The sequence below is a fragment of the Xiphophorus couchianus genome, chromosome 14 (genome assembly GCF_001444195.1).
Source record: "Xiphophorus couchianus chromosome 14, X_couchianus-1.0, whole genome shotgun sequence".
Taxonomy (NCBI): domain Eukaryota; kingdom Metazoa; phylum Chordata; class Actinopteri; order Cyprinodontiformes; family Poeciliidae; genus Xiphophorus; species Xiphophorus couchianus.
In genome coordinates this window covers 9,006,607-9,028,792 of record NC_040241.1, presented here as the reverse complement: position 1 = coordinate 9,028,792, position 22,186 = coordinate 9,006,607, and the positions used below count along the sequence as shown (strand labels likewise).

Sequence of the window (22,186 nt, the reverse complement as noted above, 5' to 3'; positions counted from 1 at the left end):
TATGTCTCACTTACGCAGTAAAATTTACCGATGCCTTGTATGACGAAATACTTACAATGTAATTGTTATTTTATAGGATTATATTACCTATATATTATCATTAAGAACCCTTTCGTTATTTGTCAAAGCGCAGACTGCATTGTTTTAACTGTAATACAAAACCCAGCGGCGCCTTTCCTCCAGACTTTACGGCAGTTACACATCGACATGCGCCGCTGTCGCAGCCGCCGCTCAGCCAACCAGTGCGGTGTTGTGATTTAATGGATCAGCGCAGCTGGCAGCTTTTCGCAGATTTTCTGTGCTGCTTTAAATCATATTAAAGTCCTGTTTGGTGCTCCTTTAACGCAATACAACATCCGGTCAAGTGTTCATCCCGACACAGCCCCTTTAGGCTGTGGTGTTGGCTCTGCGGCTGGGATGTAGTCAACGCTAGCTGGAGCGACTGGACGGAACCAGCTCCTGTGTTTTCGGACCTGCTTTGTTAACAGCGATTGGCCGGATCCAGCTTTCTCTGGAATGCATCTCTCCAAGAAATGTTCCGTGTTCAAAGTGGTGCTGAGTGCCCTGCTGATCGTGGCGCTGCTGCAGCTCATTTACCTGTCCTTCCTGTCCAGGTTCCACGGGAAGCAGCAGCGCTACCGCTACTCGGAGCTGTTTGGAGGCTCCGCGGCCAAGAAGAATGCGCATCCCGAGAAAAACACGCGGAAGGAGCGGCTGAGGTACTCCCTGTCCAGTGGTGGAATCTTTGACAACAGCGGCCAGTACAGAGTATACAAAAACTTGATAAAGAGTGATTTCACAACGAATCAGAAACCAGGTTCCCACTCAAACTCTGACATCCTGACTCTGGCCACTCATACTACCATCAACAACCTGCACCACCTGGAATCTCTGCTGGAAAGGTGGAAGAATCCTCTCTCTGTGGCGATATTTGCACATGGGGAAGATGTTAAATTTGCCACAGCTTTGGTTTATGCACTCAGCTTCTTCTGCCCTCAAATCCAAGCCCTTGTGGACTTCCACTTGGTCTGCCTGTCAGGAGAGACAGCCAGTTTCCCTGAACAGGACCGGGAACACTTTGCTGGCCTGGAAGACTGCGCTTCTGTGTTCTCCAGACTGGAAACCCACAGGGATAAATACCAAAACTACGCCATGAGCGGAAACATCTCCTACCCAAACAACCTTCTCCGTAACGTTGCCCGTGGTGGCACAGAGTCCTCCTACATCCTGGTCATTGACATCGACATGATGCCGAGCGCTGACCTCCACCAGCAGTTCCTCGCCATGATCCTGAGACGGCCACTGGCGGCCGACGAGGTGTTTGTCCTCCCTGCTTTTGAGATCCGTCATGCCAGGAAGATTCCCTCGACGAAGGCAGAGTTGGTACAGCTTTACCAGGTGGGAGAAGTCCGGCCGTTTTATGAGGAGTTGTGCCCACGCTGTCAGGCTCCCACCAACTACTCCCAGTGGGTCAACAGCCATGTTAGAGAGACGGGCACCCTGGAAGTTGCTTACACACTCAACTGGGTGGACCCCTGGGAGCCCTTCTACATCGGGCCTCAAACTGTCCCCTTATATGACGAGAACTTCAAGCAGTACGGCTTCAATCGAATCAGCCAGGTTGGTAGAATCTTAACTTAAAATGTTCCTTAATTTAAAACAAAAAGGTTTTAATAAGTTTGTTAAAACTGTCACTATGTTGTGACAGAATAGTACAAGACAGGTAATGTATAAAAAAAAAATCAAGCTCCTCTGCCTTCTCCCAGTGGTTCCAGTGCTTACTACTGAAATACACAGCTTGGTCAGAAACAACCAGTCAGAGCCAGGAGGAGGGTTTTAGCGCTGTCAATAACGCTGGTGTAAGTGCTGTTCACGCTCTACCCGTTGTTCTCTGGTATGCTACAGTTTCTCCTTGCTAGCAGAGCCTGCCATAAATGTTGAGCCTAGTTAGCATAACCACCAATGACGGCGGATGAAACTTTTTCCTAGATGGGTAATTGTTTCTCCACCATGAGCCCATGGAGCAGCATACACGAGGTTGATTGACAGCACTAAGACCTTCCTCCTGGCTCCGGTTGGTGGTTTCTGACTGGGAACGGAGGATTTGATGGAGGAGCTGGATTTTTATTTTTATTTTATTTATATTTTTTGTTTGTTTTTTCACAGATTATCTGTTTCATATTTTACTGTCAGGACATGAAAGTTTTAACAAATGTGTAACAAACAATATTTTTTAAAATAAAAATTGGATGCTCTAGGTTTAAACCCTTAGGTGCATCTTACTGTTTTGGAGTATAATTAAAATGCTAATTTATTTTTGATAAATTAAAAAAGGGAAACTCATGTATGATTATTACTACTGAGTAGTACTGAGTGTTTCTGTACATTTCGATTACTTTAAAGCTAACAAAACCCCCACATTTACTTTTTCAGAAAGTAAGAGTACAACACAAAGCCAATAAAAAGGATATTTCTTATAAAAATGTGGACGGACTGAAAGGCATGTCCATGTATTGTGCAGTAAATGTGCTCAACACCTGTTTTGGCCTCCTTTTGCATGAATTACTACATGAATGCAGTGTAGCATGGAGCTAATCATGATAAGCAGGCCCAGGTTGCTATGGTGCGTCCTCAGACGCCGAGCGGCATGTTTATGCAATGCAGTGAACATTACAGGTATAAACTAGAAACTAAGTTTAATTCATGAGTTTCACTTTTTGAACTGAATTACTGACATAAATAAACGTTTTGATCAGTGTCTAATTTTTTTTTAAGCTGCACCTGTAGATTTTACAGAAACACACATCAACACCTGCCTTCTGGTGTTTCTGTTTTTGTTTTGTTGTCCAGGCGTGCGAGCTGCATGTGGCTGGATTCAGGTTCTCTGTGCTGAGCTCGGCCTTCGTCGTGCACCGCGGCTTCAAGATCCAGGGGGAGTTCCACGCTAAGAAAGAGGAGGAGAACAAACAGAACCGGGTTTTGTTTCGCAGCTTCAAAGAGGGCCTGAAAACCAAATACCCGTCCTCTACCCGACGATGCTGAGGGGGGGAAAAGATGACTGACCTAAGCCAACTTTTAAAGTTATAACATGGATGTATGGGGGAGGAGTTTCAGCTGGTTCTCTTACTTCATATATTATATAATATTTATCTCAAAGATAGACTGCACAGAAGGTTTATGATGGGATTTCAGAAAATGGGTCAATAATCCTTCAGTTTATTGCATTCTGGTTCAAACACAACTACAGATTGAATTTTATTAGGTAAAATCTAAACATATGAGGTCTTACTTTATACGTTATGTTGATATCCAGATACAAAAGTAGAAAAAAATGGCCTTAAATCACATTGAAATGACATTTCTAGTCAAATATCTACTTTAGAAGCCTTGGCCCAAAGAGTTTAAAAACAAAAAGCAACAGCCATGTATGAAATTCTCGCAGTATTACCTGTCATAAAAATGTGACAGAGTCCCAGTTTTTACACCAAAATTAAAAGAAGCATAACATGATCTCATTACTTTCCCCTAAAACAGAAAAGCAACAACTATTCCCTCTTTGTATCAGTTTTTTATATTTAAAATGGGTAACACTTTATTTGACGGGTTGTGAACCAAGAAATCATGATCTGACATAAATTTATTATAAAAGTATTACTGATTAAACTGTAGCTACAGTTTAATCAGTAATACCTTTGTAACAAATTTAGATCATGATTTCTTTGTTAATGTCAAGTTCTCATAACAAAGACATTTTGAATAATGTGAACTTTGTATTAAAAGTGTCATGATTTACCAAATGACACTTTATGACAACAGTCATAAATATTCATGGAGACTCACTCATGTTCATGACTGTGTCATGACAGTCTTATTCACAACCCGTCAAATAAAGTGTTACCTTAAAATGTTACTTGTATCATTTATTTATTCATTTTTTTAATCATACATAGACTTAAACATAGTAAAAAAAAAATACAATAAACACACGCTAAATTTGGTTTTAGTTTTTATTGTGCATAATGTCTTCAGAATATTAAAACTTCTTGACGTTCTTCTCTTTATAGCAGGGGTCTCAAACTCCGGTCCTCAAGGGCCGGTGTCCTGCAACTTTTAGATGTGCCTCTGCTGCACCACACCTGAATAGAATAATTAGATCATTAAGGCTCTGGAGAACTGATCTACACAAGGAGGAGGTAATTAAAACATTTTGTACCTGTGGCACATCTAAGAACTGCAGGACAGCGGCCCTCGAGGACTGGAGTTTGATACCTGTGCTTTATAGCATCAAGAGGGTTATTAGTTTGGTCGAGTCTGCATCGGCTGCTCAACAGACACACTGCTCTTAGCTTGCTTAGTTTAGTTTTAGAAAAGTGTTTTCGTAATGAGAGTCCGTTTCTATATCTTGACTTTCTGGGGTTTTTTTCTCTTTTTTTATGACAGAAAATGTTTTGAAAAAGCCAACTTTGTTTTGTAAGGAGCAGAATTATGTCGTAACCTAATTTCAGCCAGCTGACATGCAGTGCACTGCAACAGTTAGAGAAGTGGCACTGTGGCTACTCTATGATTACAGTAGAGTAATTATTCAAAAATGTTTCTTTAGTATCTCCTTAAAAGCATTTTAAACAGTAGAGACAGTACGATGGGAAATTTGTAGTCCTTTCTTCTTTTTTTTTCTTTTTTAACTTTTTATAGCCATTACAGGCTGTTGCTTGGCAACGCAATGCTATAAAAAGACATTTGTCCCTTACAGCTTTTATCTGCTTTTGAATTTTGTCACACTTAAATGATTATTAAGGTTTAATGTCAGGTAACAACAACCTGATTAAATACAAAATATTGTTTTAAATGATGATTTTGTTAGCCATTCAAGCCTACTAGGTGAAAATAAAGCTGCACCAATTTTAAATTGAGAATTAACTGTGATTATGAAACTTTTTTGGTTCAGTTTTACTAAATAGAAATTGTCTGACAATATAAAGTAGCAGGATTATAATCCAAAGCAGGTTTTTTCTTTATTAAAATTTGTTTCAGACTCTGAAACTTTTAAATGTGACAAATGAGCAAAAACAGAATAAATTCTTACATCTAAACTGAATAAGCTATTATTATTAATATTTTTTAATATAATCTGCTAGTGAGGGTAGTGGTGTCCCCCTTACTGATAGACTGAAACTGAAAACTATTAACTTGGTTTGTCTTGGCTAAGCTGTGGGCCAAAACAAGGGAAAAAAAGCTATATTTCCTATTTAAATAAGAATTTCTGAAATGCTTGTACATGGCTTTAATATCTATGTAGGATATCCACACAAGCCTGATTAAAAAATCAACAGATCAAGCCATCAACTTGTTCTCTGGCCACTAGAGGGCAGTAGTCATTGCATCTCCACTGTAAGCTGTTTTATTTAGTGAGAGCGGTAAATATACGCACAAGTTTGGTGCTCTGAAGCATGACGATTTACTCCACACCTCGACCGTGTACACCTCTTTGTGACAGTTTCTTCTCTACTATAAATAGAAATGACTTTTAACAATAAGCACTGAAAACTTTACAATATACACAACACTGACATTGTACAAAAACTTTAAAACTGCTGTATTCTAACACCAAGGATTAGAAACCGAAATGTTTACTTTTTACTTTGTTTTATTTATTAATTTATCGCTTTAACCCTTGAAAATGCATTGTGTGAATATAATGCATTATCAAGGTGTAAACCAGGCTTAATCATTGTGTTGCTATGATCTACGGTATTAAACACACCTTTATTTTTAGTGTGTGGATAAATAAAGGTGCTGTTTGATTACTGATAATGTTGAACTTGTTCTGTAATATTTATTTTTGAAGAGATTGTTTTCCCCCCTTCTTACTTGTAGTGCAGTTTGGTATATTTATTGTGATCTTTTCCTAATATAAAAATTGTTTGAACCTTTTTTTAAAACCCAAAGCAAGAACACTGTAGCATGAATTTGCGTTAGACTTGGATTTTTTTCATCTCTAAAAATTAATTTATCAGATATTTACAGAGGGCTGCACAGTGGCGCAGTTGGTAGCACTGTTGCCTTGCAGCAAGAAGGTCCTGGGTTCGATTCCCGGCCGGGGTCTTTCTGCATGGAGTTTGCATGTTCTCCCTGTGCATGCGTGGGTTCTCTCCGGGTTCTCCGGCTTCCTCCCACAGTCCAAAAACATAACTATTAGGTTAATTGGTCTATCTAAATTCTCCCTAGGTGTGAGTGTGTGTGTGTGCATGGTTGTTTGTCCTGTATGTCTCTGTGTTGCCCTGCGACAGACTGGCGACCTGTCCAGGGTGTACCCCGCCTCTCGCCCGGAACGTAGCTGGGGATGGGCACCAGCAACCCTCCCGACCCCATTAGGGACAAGGGTGAACAGAAAATGGATGGATGGATGGATATTTACAGATGGGGAAATTTATATGAAATTATCATCTACTGTGGTTATGTATTATCTAGGTATTTTTCTCATTTGTTCACTTCTTTAATAAAATGATGCTGTATTTTTTTTCTCCTTGCTTTTCTTTATCAGATAAAATGTCTGATTTGTGTTGAACTTGCTATTAAATCCCTCTTGGACAACGTTTGTTAACTTGACTCCTACGAGTTTGATTCATTCTCGTTTTAGCTGTTACGCAAGGTTGAGTTCGTCGTGACAGGTCCGCTCATCGGAAAGCCCTGCAAGCGCTTGGAAATGGACAAATCCAATCAATTAACTTCACCAGAGGGATTTGTATTGGCAAGTAATGCCAAGGGTGTTTCTGGAAGTATCACTTAAATAGGAGGGCAAGAACCTAAGGCGAGGATAAGGAATACTTTAACTCAGAGAAACATAATGCAGCTTTTAGACTCAAACGGTACCACGGGTTACACAAGAACGAGATTTTTCCAGTGTTACCGCACCCAAGGATAACTGGTGCTACTATTCATTGATGCTGTGCTGTAACTAGACTTAGAGCTGAAGTTTAAAGGCATCTCTGCATCAGGTGATGGACGATTACATGGTAAGCAGGGCCAGCATCCAATTAAAAGGCCCTACTTAGTGATTAAGATCTGTTTTAAAGCAGAGTCCAGTAAGTTCTCAGTAAAGGCCGGCTTTGATAGGGACTGAATTATTTCTGGAGACGCAGTTGAAGTTTCCACTCCTCCAGTGACCAAATAAGACCCGATGGAGTGCCGCGGCTCCAGCGGCGACGGGGCCATCTGCTGGTAAAGTAGAGCACGTGTGACATTCGGCACTTGACGACCGTCCGAGGCGCTGTGGCGTTTTGTGGCTAAGCCTGCATTACCGGGCTGGATAATGAGCCTGGGCGCACGAGAGCCACAAGCACGCAACGCTGTGCCTCAGCTCTGGATCGGCTTTGCTGGGCACATCTAATCATCGTCAATCTTATAAGGTCCTGTGTTGTTTTAACTTCTGATTAATTTATCTCACCCTCACCTTCTAAAATCGGTTATTACTCGGTCTGTAAGGGAAGTCTATGCTATTCCCAACACAATAAGGGAGAGTATTCACGCGCCTGAAGAGTTCCCTTCGGTTCTCTAGCTTAAGTTTACATTTCAATGAAGCTAGTATACAAGAAGCCGTTTCACTTGGAAAGTGTAAAAGTATAGCAGTAACTTCTTTTCTTTTTTTTAATCTTTTCCATGTATGAGATCAGGTTTTATCAGTAAATGTAGTTCATTCGTCTCGTCCCTGCCGCCCCCGCTCGGGGGGCTAATAATGTGGCAGAAGGTGCAGAAATGTTAGGAGGGGGCGGTGGATCAGGAGAGGCAGGTTTGGTGAGGTAAAGTGGGGTTTATCCCAGCAGCTTTGGGGAGTGAAGGCTTATCTGGGTCAGAGATCTTTGTGACATAAGCAATTAGGGTTGCCCTCTCTTGTGTATGCTAGCAGGAGGGAGGCCTCCCACCACCTAGATTAGCCATACTAAGGCTCGGGGAGCTTGGCAGCTTCTGGACAGAGGGAGGGGAGGGAACCAGCTGGAGGGTGAGATGAGCAGGCGGTGAGGTGGGGGCGTACTTTTTTATTTATTTATTTTTTAAGAGAAAAGGAGGGGAAGGATGAGAGCGAGAGGTCAGCCAACTTGCAATGTAGAGACCCAGACTTTTCTGTGTGGCTCACTGGACGGATGAGGAAACAAAGAGTCAGTGACCCAAACTGATTGAACGAATTTGTTCTATGAACCTTTGGGCCAAAACGAGGTGAAAGTTTTTGCACCGGGGCGTCATTAATACAAAAATAGACAATAAAGGCCATCTATGTCACTTAACGTCTGTGGTTTCTGTTCATCAGCCACTTAACTGGAAGGATTTACGAGTTGTTACGCTACTTGGTTCATAAAAACAGCTTTTTTTTCTTCTTCTTACAAAGTGAACAGCTTGTTAACAAGCCGAGTCTTTGTGTTGCCACAACTGAGCAGTGTATTTGTGATAAATGTCACAAATATCGTAAAAGTTAAAGAAAAAAAAAAAAAAAGGAAGATCTGAGAATGTGAAGTCAGAATTTGTTCTCAAAAAAATGAGTTCAAATAAAAATAACAAATTTTTCTGAGTTATTTTTATTTGAAACACTAAGAGAACCAGAGAAATGGCCTTCCCAGTGGCTGGCTGAACATAAACAACAAAAAAAGTCTCCCTGATCATGAATGCATCACTTGAAGTGTTAGGAGGTTGAACAAACGAAAACAACTTTCGGAGTAGAAACTTTATCTGAAGGAAAAATAGTCTACTAGCTAATTTCCAGTGTCAGTAGCTGCATTTAAAATTGACCATAGAATTGTGCAAAATGGAATTACGCAAATAAATTCAATCAATGGAGACAAAGCAATTTCTAAAAATTAAAGTTTTTTTATTAAAAACTTTAGACGGCAACGTCTCCGATGACTGATGATGAGCGCTGGCTTTGCTTCGACTCCGATCCCCTTTCAAAAAGGACGAAGAAAAAACCTTAAACGTTTATTTTTAATATAAAATGCATCAAACACAAAATGCTCATGTTTTATTAACTGTAATTTTGGTAATTTTAATACCAAAGTAATGTGGAGCTCAAATTTCCAGCTTATTCTTATACCTTGCTAAATATGTTTTTTATATATAAGAAGTTAATATCCAGCTGTTTTTGCAGAACATTTATCAAATTTTGTCTTGACGTAGAAAACAGGTAACACTCAAGAAATGTCGAAAATGGATTAACTCTTAATTATGAAAACATGAAACCTTTTTTATCTTTCTAATCTACGAATATTTTCAGGTGCCTCTCCCACAACATTTCGATGTCTTTGTTTATTTTATTAAAACTCTGTAGTTTACTGTTGGAAAAAATAACTGTTCCCTTTTTTGAGGCCTGCTCTGCTTCCCACAGTTTCCTGCTTTGCCTTCATTATCTCCTTTTCTATTCACAAATGCACAATCAGATGCATATGGGTGCATATTTGTTAACCTAAAAATGTAACTATTTATTCACAAGACAATCAGAATAAGAGACCAAATACGTGCTAGCCTTGCCCTCCTCTCAGAGATGGCGGGATCCATTTCACTTAAACAAATGAGGGCTTATCGGCCATCAGTGCCAGCTTTGGGGCAAGTTTACATGTGCGCTTACTGAATAAAAGCCTCTCAGGCACAGTGCAGACATATCACTCTGCTCTAAACCTGGAGTTCTTGGAGCACCAGGTTACCTGACATTTTAAATGTATCCCAGATAAAGCCAGACTATCCGGCCTGCAGGACAGAAGTAATGAGACATGACACTGACTGAGGGAGAGAAAAGGAGGCCTAACAGATATCGGTAATCCCTCTCACCAAGCTAACACCTCCCACCCTGCTGTCCCAGGAACCCAGCAGGAAACAAAGCTACAGACACACACACAATGAAAACAGAGTGATCGATAAAAGTCATCATGATTCCATCCGTATCAATGTCTTTCAACAGGTGTAAGTTCAAATGACGCATGCTAAGAGTAACCGTATGCTCTCACACACTGAGCTTTAACTTCCACTGGAGCTCAGTAATCACAGTTCTTCAGGAACAGACGACGGCAGCCATTATGCTAGAGTCACCATGTTTGCAAAACACAACTGGGCGAAAGTCTAACATTTCTCTAACGGAGTCGCAGTTTTCTTTCTTTTTTACAGCCGTTGCAGGAAAAAGAACAAAACAAATGTTCTGTTCTTATTTTTATACCTGTAACGTTACTTACATTTTTCTGCATTAAAGTAACTGGGCAGGAGCAGCTCTGTCGATTTCAGCACGCAGGCCTTTGCAGCCGTTGTTAGATAGGAGATTAGCTCGGATTTATATGACAGATTAAACTTGGGTTGAGCTGCCACAAAAGGATCCCACAATACGACTTGAATCAAAATCAATATAAGCCACGAGTGAGGGTGATAGCATTTGTTTTCACTAAATTTGTAAACCTCATGCAAGCATGGCGTCGGTTTTTGTGAAATGTTCACTTGGGCTCAGGAAAACTGGCTGTCAAAAGCTAAAGACAGGAATACAGAGCCCTGAAAAACTATTTAACCCTTAAAACCTTCTTCTGTTTTAGCTTTTCTATGTTGAATGTTTCAGATAATCAAAGTGCTTTTAAATGATAATTTATTTAAGGGCCTAAAGCTATTCAGCCCAACAAAGTCCAAAGTGAAAAAACAATTATCCTCTACACTTAATGTTAAACTCTTGACAGAAACAACTAGCAATGAGTCTTTAAAATCAGTACGGACTCATTTTAGCTACTCTGATTTGAAGAATTGTGTTAATTAGCTGCGTTGGATGGTTTTCCTGCATGAATGACTTATTTAAGGTCTCACCGCAGCATCATAATCGGATCTAATACTTGGATTTCAACTGGCCACTCCAAAAATGTTCATCTTACGGACGTCTTGGTGAGCTTTGGATCAGAACCAAAGTTTTTATGACCTTAAGGTCCAGAACACTTTGTAGAATTGAACTTTAGCATTCACAGTCCCAGAAAGACGTCGATATTCCTGATCCCAGATCATCACACTACCACCACCATGTTGAACTGTAGGTACGATGTTGTTTTTCTTACATGCTGTGTGTTGTACAACAGATATGAAGACACACACCTTCCAGAGACTCTAATTTTTACAGAATATTCTCAAATGTTTTGGGGATCATCAAGATTTGTTTTAGTAAAGGTTTGTTTTGGTAAACCACTGGTTAGCAGTGGTTTTAGCCTTGGACTCTACCATGGAAACCATTTTGCCCAGTCTCTTTCTTGCTGAACTATGAAATATGAATTTAACAGCATGAACTGTGAATCAAGTAAATTTGGAGACCGGCCACTCCTGGAGGATTCTCCAGTGGATTATGGTTCTGACTGTTGCTCTGGAGAGAGTCAAAGTCTTAGAAATGGTTTTCTTACTATTCCTAGACTGATACATGTGAATTACATCTGTTCTCATTTGTTCTTGAGTTCATTTAGATTGAAGTATGGAGAGCTTTTAGCCTATTTTATGTTGCGAGACAAGTTTTGTTTAAGTGATTTCTTGGCTGTACAGGTTACGTAGCAATCAAGTTTGCATAGGGACAGTGAACTTCTTTCCAGATAAAGGTAATTAATCATCGGTTCGTACATCATTTCACAAGGGCCCACTGGGGGTATTATTTTTCATTTTTTTATAAAGCTATTTTTTGTATATATGTTTATTAATTTGGAAACTGCTTTTTATAATTCCTTAGGTTTGATATTAACATTAGATCGATGATCTGAAATTATCTTTTAAGTGTCACAGAAAGGCAAAAGTAGGAGGTAAATACCTTTATGTGCACTTTTTCACAGCACTGTGTATTTGAAAACATTAGGAGGACCGCTTAGGACGATTTGCTATGAAAAGTTAAAATTACTATCAGTGGATCACCGAGAAGCTTCTAACTGTACAACTGTGACTCAATCCAAAAATCCCATTTTACATTTTTTCATAATGTTAGACAACAATTTAAATGGAAATTCAGCATTGATAGCTGATGGTGTGTGAGCCATCGGAGCGCATCTCTACCACACTGTCCTCCTTCAACACAACTTTTAAAAGACAAAAGCACAAAACAACTGAGTGGTCGTCTCCTCAGGGCTGCGTACGTTTCAGTGGAGTGTTTGGAGAAGCTGGACTGGGAAATCCAGAGATCAGGGGAGGTAAGACACCAAAGCAGGAATTAATGAGCATTATGGTATTAGGCAAAAATAAGACCCAGATTAAATCCCTGTGGATCTCTTAACAATTCCAGTAACACCTGTCAGATGATAAAGCAAGACAGACTATCTGAATATTAAACAAATTGTCCTTATAAACAGTGCAATAGAAATATCTGTAGCAATGACAATATTTTATAAATACGGCTTATAAATATTTAGTAGAAGTTCTGAGATTGTCTGCTTGTTTAAAATAAAATGTAGCTTAAATGTAAGGTAATGAATGAAAAAACATTCATTTTTTCATTACATTAGGATACAGATACTTGTAAATCTGAAAAGAACTTCAATAAATCTTTAATGATGTCAATAAAAATATGTTTTTGTCACATAACACTTTAGGTTATAGATTTAAAAAATAGTAATAATAAAAAAGCTCTTGTTGTCTGGTAGTTGTCAATAAATCAGTGCCTGAACAAGATCCATACTGTCATTAAAGATTTTTTAAAAACACACAAAACCTGCATTGCAGTGTATTCAAGCAGAAATAAATGATTTTTTTTCTGAGAGTTAGAGGTTGATGCAATCATCTGCATCATTATGTCACCTCTCTCTATACATTCCTATTCTACCGAAATCAGGCTGAACAATAAATTGAAAACATCACAACACAACACTGATGTTGATTACTGCGATGATGCTGAGGATTGTGAAAAACCTACATTTTCCTTAATACTCTCCACTTTATTAACACCAATGTTTTTATAAACTAAAAGTAAACTCGGTGAGTATTTTTCCTGCTTGTTCTGTGTTTTTGCAATAAGGAACAAAAAAAGAGTCGTAAGCTTTGGAAGCAGCAGATCCACACACCAGAAAACACCCAGTCCTGCGCAGGCAGTGATTTGCTGTTCTATTTTTTAAAGGCTTAAACTGGAGCTTGCCAGATAACTGTGAGCTTGTGGTTAAGCCGATCCTTCAAACAGTGAACATGATACCGTCTGGAGGGTGAACTATAACAATGACGCAAACCCGGCTCTGACGCACATATCAAAGGCTTCTGTTTCAGAAATCAAAACGAAGAAAAACAAAAACTACTGTAAGGAATTATATTTAATTATTTATCACACTGTAATGAACTTCAACAAATGAATTTATGAAAAGTGATTCTTTCCTTCAATGTTAGAGAAGATATCAGACTTTAAAGTCCACAGGAAGAAGAATTTGTATTAGTTATTCCAGCCAGTTTTCTTCTTATTAATGCAGAAGTACACATAGTGAGTAAAATGTTAATTTATAGGGATGTTTCTTTGTTATTTGAGCACATAAAATGGAGAAAAGTATATTCTCAGCTAGCTGTACTTAATGCCAAAAGAAAGAGTTAGTCTCTGTTTTCCAGCCTTCACTCAGGATGCTTTCAATAAACTCCAGCAACAACTCCTGATAAACTCACAATCATTCACAGCGCTTACACTGTGAAACCAAATTACAATCACCTGAAAGTCAGAGGGAGTTTTTAACATTCATAAAGATTCAATAAACAAAACCCAGACAGAAGTGTCCCTAAGAGGCATTAGGCACAAAAAATTAACAGAAAATTAGTTGATTTTGTTATTGATCTGCTGGGTTTGTGGTTGTTTATGTCACAGAATGTTAAACTGTTTAAACCCCTAAATTCTTACTTTGAATTAAAGATATATTTTCTCTTTTGTCAGAGACAGTAATAAAGAAATGTAATGTAACTAAAATATATTAAAGTTTTAGGTTACAGTAAATTTTAGGCAAACTATTTTAACCTGATATGACTGAATTACAATGTTTAAAATTCAAAGGGCTTATTAAGACTCTCCCTTTGCAAAACTAAACCTCCAAATCAGGGGCCTTGTCTTACTGTGGAGCATTGCTATTCTGGTAAATACAGTCAAAAGACATTGGGACAATGCTGGACACAGAACACTACCCTGGTTGGAACAGGCTTTTGTTCTGGAAACACACATTTTAACCTTAGGAGTCATTTTCTGAGTCCTCCTGGTTTGGCCTGTGCGGTACAGCTAACCGCATTGTGGAGACGAAGGGAGGGGACGATGCAGGGGGATAGACCTGTCTGAGAGGATGCTCCCATTGAGTTGTAAATGAGCTTGTAATTAGCTCTTACACATTAGCCATGAGGGAATTAAGAGGGTGTGTGTGTGTGTGTCATTGTGGGTTTTGTAACCCCTTTTCCTTCAAATAGGGGTAACGATGATAAGCAGATAATACTAATTACTTCTCCTCCCCAATTGCTTGTCAATTGTGCTTGGTGTGGATTTATACAGCAGGGCAATACCCCCAGTTCCTGCGTAGCACACCACAGTGCATGACCCCTGCTTTGTCTGCTGACAAAATCATCAAGTGCTTTTTTTTTTTTTTTAAGAAAGAGAATATTATGCCAAGTAGGGATATATCCGAGTCATGCAAGTATAATTAGCTGGTTTTGTTGTTGTTTATGTTAAAAAACAATGTTTTTTTCTCATTAGCAGCTTGCCAAAGAGATTAGGTTTTTTTTCTATGAATAATCTGAGAGGTCTTGTTTTAAGACTAAACTGGATTTCTGTATATTCAGAAAGAAAATGATTGTCAAATATTGTTTATCTGCTGTAGACAGTAGAACTGAGGGATACTTGATAGATTATCTGTACTCAAAAGACCGATGATTTAATCAGGTTGGAAATATTCAACGTGTGACCACATTGTGAAAAAATAATTAATGCTGAAAATCAAAACAGGTTTATTTGTGGTGTATATTTGCTATCTAATTTAAAAAAAAAAGTATAATCAAGCTTTTTGTCTCACCCTTTGCCACCCCTTACTGTTCTACAAACACATCATCTGTTCATCAACCATCTTATTATTTGTCTTATTCTAACGGCTTGAGTGTGCTTAAGCAGATTTTGATTCAGTCTGCTCTTAAAAATGTTAAACAGATTGGGAGGTGGGGCGGCGGGGGGTGGACTCCTTCTAATGAAGGTAAATGTTTGTCTAGGCGAGAGCAAGTCTGCTTGGCGGTGGAGGTGCAAAGTGTCTAAAACTTGGAAGAGTTAGATTAAACGGCAGCATGATCTTCACTGAGCTCATTTCTCCTCTTCTGTGCCAAACAGTGTTACAAACACACACACACACACACACACACGCGTGACACAGCTTGTCCCCTTCGTTTTGTTAACCCACTGCCCCACTGGTGAATTGAATCTAGTCTTAGGATCCAACAGGCATCAATTGATTCCCAACTGTTTGAACAATAACCCTGCAGGTTTCTATGCCTCCCACTTGAAACTTTGATTATAATTTGTCATCAACACAATCAACTGCATTTATAAAACAATAACAATGCTCATAATACCTGAATTCTCGACAGATTTCTACAACAGATTTTTTTTTTTTTTTATTCGTTTTAAACCAGACAAACCTTCACCTGACTGCAACCTTTGCTCAAAGCCTTAATCACTCTGGAAATAATCTATATCTGGCTTCAGGGTTGCCTGTTGCAAAATAAATGTCACCTTCACACTGATGTTGGGAGCACATTTGTTTCCCTTTAGGCTACTTTGGGTAAATGAACTGTAGCCTGTTTGTGCATTAGCCAACAGATGCTTACAGGATCTGTTGTCTGATTAATGGGAAAATTGTCCTTAGACTGATTAATGAGCTACTGAGATAAGAAGGACTGAACCAGTTTGCAGATTAATAACATGGTGTCCTGACTTGCTCTGTATGGACGTCCAGAGGTGTTCCCAGTTTGAACTGGTGTGATGAGAGGTCACAGGGGATAGCCTATCTGTAACCCATGTCTGCTTTAATTACATGGGTATTAGCTGGCAGGAGGGGCTTTATATCCCAACATTTACCCTTGGGCAAATGTCAAGAAAACATACTTAGTCAATTATGCAAAATATTATTTAACAGGATTCTTTTAAGTTCTCAACTTTTTAAGAAATCAGCTGCCTCTAAACTTTCTGCCTCTTGTTCTTTTTAGTGTTTTTCCCTCTTTCTTCACACATTTTCTTCCCTCCATCATCTGTTCCTAAGATGGACATTTATCTCCTAAAGATCAGACCTTTTAAATAATCTTTCCTCACTTGTTTGCTCACTGCAGTCATCCTGGCAGTCAGTGTATCCTCAGGCTAAGCCAAACAAGCTGATCAGCCAGGCACCACTGTACACACTACCCCCCACTAAGAGGCTAATGGCCAGGATGTATAATCCTTCTCAAAACAACCACAGAGATGCTAATTGTATCTGGCTATAAATAAGAGCAACTGCTTGTCCTCTTTCTCCATTTGTCTCTACTCTTGCCTGTAATGGTGGAGCCAACAGTGTCTTCCCAGAAGTACTCGCACCTAAATACCAGGAGAGGCTGCTGAAGTTGTGGCGAAACCTTTCCAACAGGTCTGAGGAGCTTCACACACGGATATACCATCCCATGTGGGTTGTGAACACATCTCAGCTGAGCTACCGCGAAGCAACGAGGTGAGATGTTCCCACTGCCGATGTTCACGCCCGACCAGGTCGCCCGGGTGTGCGAGAACCTGGAGGAGACCGGGGACATCGAGCGCCTGGGTCGGTTCCTCTGGTCGCTGCCTGCCGCCGTGCCCGGCTCTGCGGGGGAGGCGCTCAACCGGCACGAGTCTGTGATGCGAGCGAGAGCGCTGGTCGCCTTCCACACCGGGAACTTCGAGGCGCTTTATCAGATCCTCCAGAGCCACAGGTTTACCCGCGAGTCGCATGCCAAGCTGCAAGACCTCTGGCTGGATGCGCACTACAGAGAGGCGGAAAGGCTGAGAGGGCGGCCGCTGGGCCCGGTGGAGAAGTATCGGATCAGGAAGAAGTTTCCGTTGCCCCGCACCATTTGGGATGGCGAGCAAAAGACGCACTGCTTTAAGGTAAAAACTTACACTGACATTGTAAACTTGTATTTTAGACTTACGATAAAGATGTTCAACTCATCAACCTCTTGTCTCTCCACAAAATTAGAAGAAAACAATGGGCATGTAGAGAGCACAAACATTAAACGGATATTTTAAAAACAAAGTTTTTCTTGGACACCAGTGCAGATAATTTTTTCTCTGACTTTGAGATCAAACAGGCTTGACTTTGAGCTCTTAAGATGGTCAGAGCCACCCTCATCCTTCGGCCTGCACGTCTAAACTACTGTTGCATAAGTATGCTCCATCTCAGTGGCTCCCTAAGCTGGAGTTGCAAATCAACCATCAACTGTGAGGTCTTGTAAATCCTTCTTGGAAATACTGCTAAATATCAAGAATTTAGCAGAATTAAATCAAAACGGTAAAATAGCAACTATGTTGTAGATGTTACAAGAAATAAAAACAAAACTGACAAACAGAGAAAAAATATGTTTTAGTTGTTTCTGTGGTCATTTTAACTGTTTGTTTGACTTACTAGCAACGGTTTCACATTCTAGCAATGGCTCTGGTTATTTTGTGTGACGGAAAGACGAAAGTTACTTTATCTAACATCTTCATATTTTAAAGTACTTTGTATAATGTCAGATGAACTCAGAAGCCAAGCTTTTATCATTGCTTTTTGTGCATTAAACTTGTCTTTGACATATAAAAAAAACTATATAGTGGAATTTATTTTAATTTGTTGAACTAAATAAATCTCATTCATCTTTCTTCCATAAAGGAATTCAACTTTTCAGATTGCAATTTTGATCACGTTTGTATTCTTCTGTACAAACATCTTCTTAAAACATTCTCTGTCACTAGAATATTTTTCACATTTCCTAAAATATTCTCAATAATTCTAGATATAATATAAAATTAAAATATTTTTTTAAACTACTAAAGCCTTTGGGTATATTTTATGCTAATTACAAAAAATATCAGATTAAAATAAATTGCTTCAACAGCATGTTAGAGGAAAGAGAGCGTGAACTTTGCCTCCATATTTGTGTGCAGGAGCTCCCTCTTGTGGCCAGTGCTTATAATCGTATAATCTTTAATTCCAGACCTCCGTGGGGATGACCAGTCTGTCCTCTTATTAAGCCCCTTAGCATGATCCAATTTAGTAGATATACATAGTCATGTATACGTCAACTGTAAACAGTGTTTATCTGTTTATAAGTCCAGTCTAATCTGTTCAAAGACCGCATCAACCAAGAGGGACAAGCCAGTTTTATTAGAGACTAAAAAGTAAGGATTGAAGATGAAATGTCTCCCATTTTTCTCCAGGAACGGACTCGGAGCTTGTTGAGAGAGTGGTATCTCCAAGATCCCTACCCCAACCCGTCCAGGAAACGCCACTTGGCCCAGGCCACGGGTCTCACGCCTACACAAGTCGGTAACTGGTTCAAGAACCGCCGCCAAAGAGACCGCGCCGCATCGGCAAAAAACAGGCAGGTTCCCACATCATTTTAAAGAGAGGAACACTAGAGTGGTAATTTCCTAAACACTAAATTTTGAGGGGGGGAAGGAGGTGCTTCCATTTAAACTGAGGAGAGGTACTTTAACTAATTTCTGTCCCCCACCTCAGGCTTCAACAGGATCCGTCCGTCCTGCCATCGGAAGGCTCCACTGACGGAGCCCTGCAAGAGCGCCACCCCCACCCCCACCTGCTGCCTACTTCCCCTCGCCACCTCGGCAGCCCAGAGGCAAGCGACTGCAGCACAGAGACTGAGCGCAGAGGGACGGGGGCGTCTACACCAGAGATCTCCGTCAGCAGCGACGGCGAGTTTGAGTCTTGAGATGGTAATACTTTTTTTTTTATACGGGTATAAAAACGGAACATTATAGACGGTGAGGCGATGGACATACTACAACTGCTTAAACAGAGAAGAAAAGCGGCGGGGGAACTTCTGCCTCTGAACAGACTTTGTACAAGGAATTATGCACTTAAGAAAAGCACTGAGAAGGGCGCTGGTCATTTCGCCCCTTTACTATGTTGTACTTTTTCAGTTTTGGTCTTTTTCTGGCAGGAAAACAAGGCGTCTGCCACGGGACGCTTCATGCCGATGGAATTCATTTATACCGGTTCCGGGGACATTTTAAACCCACTTTCACAACTAAATGATTAAAAGAAATGTACTACAATTTACTTACAGGCAAATATATGGAAATGAGGTTATGTGACACTGTGGATATTATTTACCAGCAGACGTTTGTTCACATTTATTACGGTTTGAGGCGAGGTAATAATTCAGCTGCTTTTGTAAGAGTCAAAAAGACCACATGGCAGTCAGGACAAGGTGTAAATTTTACATTTTTAAAATGAATACCTATTTATCTGATAGATTATTACCAAGTGGAATAAACAGATAAGCAATGGTTGAAATGATGTCTTCTAAAATAGATTGTTTACATGTAAGCTGGCAAAGGGGCAAACTGAAACTGGAGCCCAATGAAACCCATAAGCTTGGTTGTTGTTGTGTAGAATGATAAACAACTACTGGCTGATGATGGACAGTGTGATTAAGTCTCGGGTACAGATTTTAGAGCTAATCCTAATGTTCGTTAGCTCATGTGAATATTAGTATTGTTATGTTTGTTTTATTACTGTTTCAAATAAATCTGTAAATATAAATGATCTTGTAATAGTTTGAAGGGAATCAGCATGCATTTGTGTGGAAATTGTGAAAAAAACTATAAGAACAATGCCTTGTGTAGGCTTTAGCTGTATGTCACCATGGACAATAATGAATTAATACTTATGTGCCCTTACAGATTTAAAGTAGTGTAAAACCATACATTGTCAGTGGTACACTAATGTTTATGTGTGTCTCGTTGTTGTCTTCTACTGCACTGGTTAAAATGTGCGTGCAAACATCGTCATTACGAACTACTTCGACTCTTTTCACTGCCTTAAATGGAGCTAAGGGCATTCTTATAACACAGGTTGTGAGTCTATGCAAACTGTCTGTGACCACTACACGCCTGTTAGAGCACAAACTATTTCAACTACAGCCATTTTACCTGTTCACCTTTCCTGCTGTCCCTCAATGGAAGATGCTGTCAGAGGTTTCCAAGCTGCTTCGAGTTCAAAGTTTGGGCTACACTCACTGGTTCTTTTCTCTATGTGCCTAATGCATTTCAGAACAGTAAAAGCTAATCAAATGTGTCTTCAATAACACTCTCGCAGGCCTGCTGTCTGACATAACTTTCTTACAACTATCATTTCTCACAACGTTTCTGTAATTCAGTGAAAATGTGTATTTTGTAAATGTTTTGTGCGAATAAGTAAAACTATTTTTATCCAACGTGGTCATGAGTTTTTGTACGTAAAAAGCTGCCAGCAGTATGTTGGAAGTGTAACGTAGCGTAATGTAAAATATAACGCAACATCATTATGGATCTAAATACATTTTAGCAAAATTTATTTTAATAAAATTTGTTGAAGTTAAAAATATATGCAACCTGAAAATGTATAATTATAAAATATGTATGTTTTTTTCAAAAGAATGTCGTTTTGAGCCAGAATATTCTAAGTATTTAAATATTTTGTGTGAATTCAAGTCACAACTCTAAATTTTTAGGAATTTTTTAATGTAAATGATCACAAATTGCTTTTTTTTTATATAAAAACATTTTATATAAGAACCTTTCTTTGAAGTTTTAACCTTACTCATAAAATCTGTGGTTATGTTTTTGACAGCATGATATAATAAATACAAAAAATTTTTAACAGCATGATATCAATTTTTTAAAATTTTGCCTGACTCTGAAATTTGTTTTGTATTATTTCAACTAAATATTGGTAAATTTGTTCAATAACATTAATTTCTCTTTGGAATCAATAAAGTATTTTTGAAATGAACTAAAACTGAATCAGAATTCAAAATCATTTGAATGCACATTTGTTTTACAAACCTTAAATGACTATACTAAACTAAGAATTGTTTCAATAAAAGTAAAATAATTTCCAATAAATTTGTCTAAGGCAAAAGTATAAAGCGTAACAAAAGCAACTTAGCTCTTGTTTGACTCATCTCGAGTAAATTTAAAAAGCGATACTGTTGTAGTAGTAAGTGTTAATACTACAAAACAGCAGCGTTAAGCTATTTTGTAACAACGCGTTTTTATGACCCTTATACCTTCATCGAACAGCTGACGAAAAAAAGTTATTACCTGTTTCTGACGACATTTTTATTCCATTTTAGCAACACTTCTGACTCTTTGGAAACTGCCAAAGATGGCGCCCGGTTTCTCTCCCAGGTACACTACGGCCAATAGACGAAAAAACGGTTACCATTTTGGAAAAAGCACGCTTACCGAGCTTAACAGAAAACAATGAATAATAATCAAATGCGGTTCATTTGTTACCATGAAGTTGAAAACGAGCTGTCCGTTTGGTGGATCCGGACGGTAACTTCACAAATCCGCCATTACTACAAAGTTTAATTGCAAAGCTGACATTTTCTGCCTTAATAAGGCGCATTACTGCATCTCACCGCCAGAGGGCTGCATAATAACCTTATTTGTGTTCATCTCGGTTTTTGTATAGTTTGGCATCTTTATGAGGACGAGTCTGTTTACATATTTTCACCCCGGAAAATTTGTAAACAGATGTGTGATTTCACTAATTTATTGATTTATATTTTTGTTGCACCTCCTCCGGATTTCACGATAAACTAGAATTTTAATTGAACTGGGTCAAATATTATTATATTATTCAGTTCCATCATTGTCATTCTCCCAAAGCAGCAGATAAATTACTTCTGCAAGATGAGCCTTTTCTTTCACACAATTCTTTTTTAAAATTTTCAGCTATGATCAGACTGTTTTCTGGTCACATCTCTCTTTCCTGAATAAAGGTTTTAACATTTTCTGATTACATCAGTTCCAGCAGGAAGTCAAAATTGGACTAATAAAGTGTCAACAATTCCAATGTCCACATGCTGATTTACTGTAGAGGTAATAATAGAAGGTTGTATGACCAAATATTGTAGCTTATGTTCAGATTCAAAATCAAAGTTGTTGAGGATCAACAAACCTGTATAAATGGTAAATAATAATCTACTGCAGAGTCTGCAAAGT

At 39.0% G+C, this 22,186-nt stretch overlaps 2 protein-coding genes and 1 long non-coding RNA gene across 3 annotated transcripts; 2 read left to right on the top strand and 1 right to left on the bottom strand.

Moving 5' to 3' along the window:
* The first annotated feature begins 44 nt into the window (after nt 1-44).
* On the top strand, nt 45-3,496 carry b4gat1 (beta-1,4-glucuronyltransferase 1). Its single transcript, XM_028039248.1, has 2 exons — nt 45-1,620; nt 2,851-3,496. Exons 1-2 carry the CDS (start codon nt 517-519, stop codon nt 3,040-3,042), a joined length of 1,296 nt encoding a protein of 431 aa, XP_027895049.1. The 5' UTR covers nt 45-516; the 3' UTR covers nt 3,043-3,496.
* LOC114157969 (uncharacterized) lies at nt 2,816-21,612 on the bottom strand. Its single transcript, XR_003598300.1, has 3 exons — nt 21,473-21,612; nt 21,278-21,369; nt 2,816-2,944 (listed from the first exon to the last, which is right to left on the bottom strand). It is a non-coding gene; the product is annotated as an uncharacterized LOC114157969 (long non-coding RNA).
* Nucleotides 16,490-20,398, top strand: six7 (SIX homeobox 7). The gene is made up of 3 exons (XM_028039250.1): nt 16,490-17,077; nt 18,389-18,552; nt 18,690-20,398. The coding sequence occupies exons 1-3, from the start codon at nt 16,670-16,672 to the stop codon at nt 18,898-18,900; spliced, it is 783 nt and encodes a 260-aa protein (XP_027895051.1). The 5' UTR covers nt 16,490-16,669; the 3' UTR covers nt 18,901-20,398.
* Nucleotides 21,613-22,186: the final 574 nt, after the last annotated feature.

Excerpts from the sequence above, each read along its gene's own strand:
- b4gat1 (XM_028039248.1), top strand. The coding sequence starts at position 517 with ATGCATCTCTCCAAGAAATGTTCCGTGTTCAAAGTGGTGCTGAGTGCC. Across the intron at positions 1,621-2,850 it reads GCTTCAATCGAATCAGCCAG|GCGTGCGAGCTGCATGTGGC; the intron begins GTTGGTAGAATC and ends TTTGTTGTCCAG.
- six7 (XM_028039250.1), top strand. The coding sequence starts at position 16,670 with ATGTTCCCACTGCCGATGTTCACGCCCGACCAGGTCGCCCGGGTGTGC. Across the intron at positions 17,078-18,388 it reads AAAAGACGCACTGCTTTAAG|GAACGGACTCGGAGCTTGTT; the intron begins GTAAAAACTTAC and ends ATTTTTCTCCAG. Across the intron at positions 18,553-18,689 it reads GCCGCATCGGCAAAAAACAG|GCTTCAACAGGATCCGTCCG; the intron begins GCAGGTTCCCAC and ends CCCCCACCTCAG.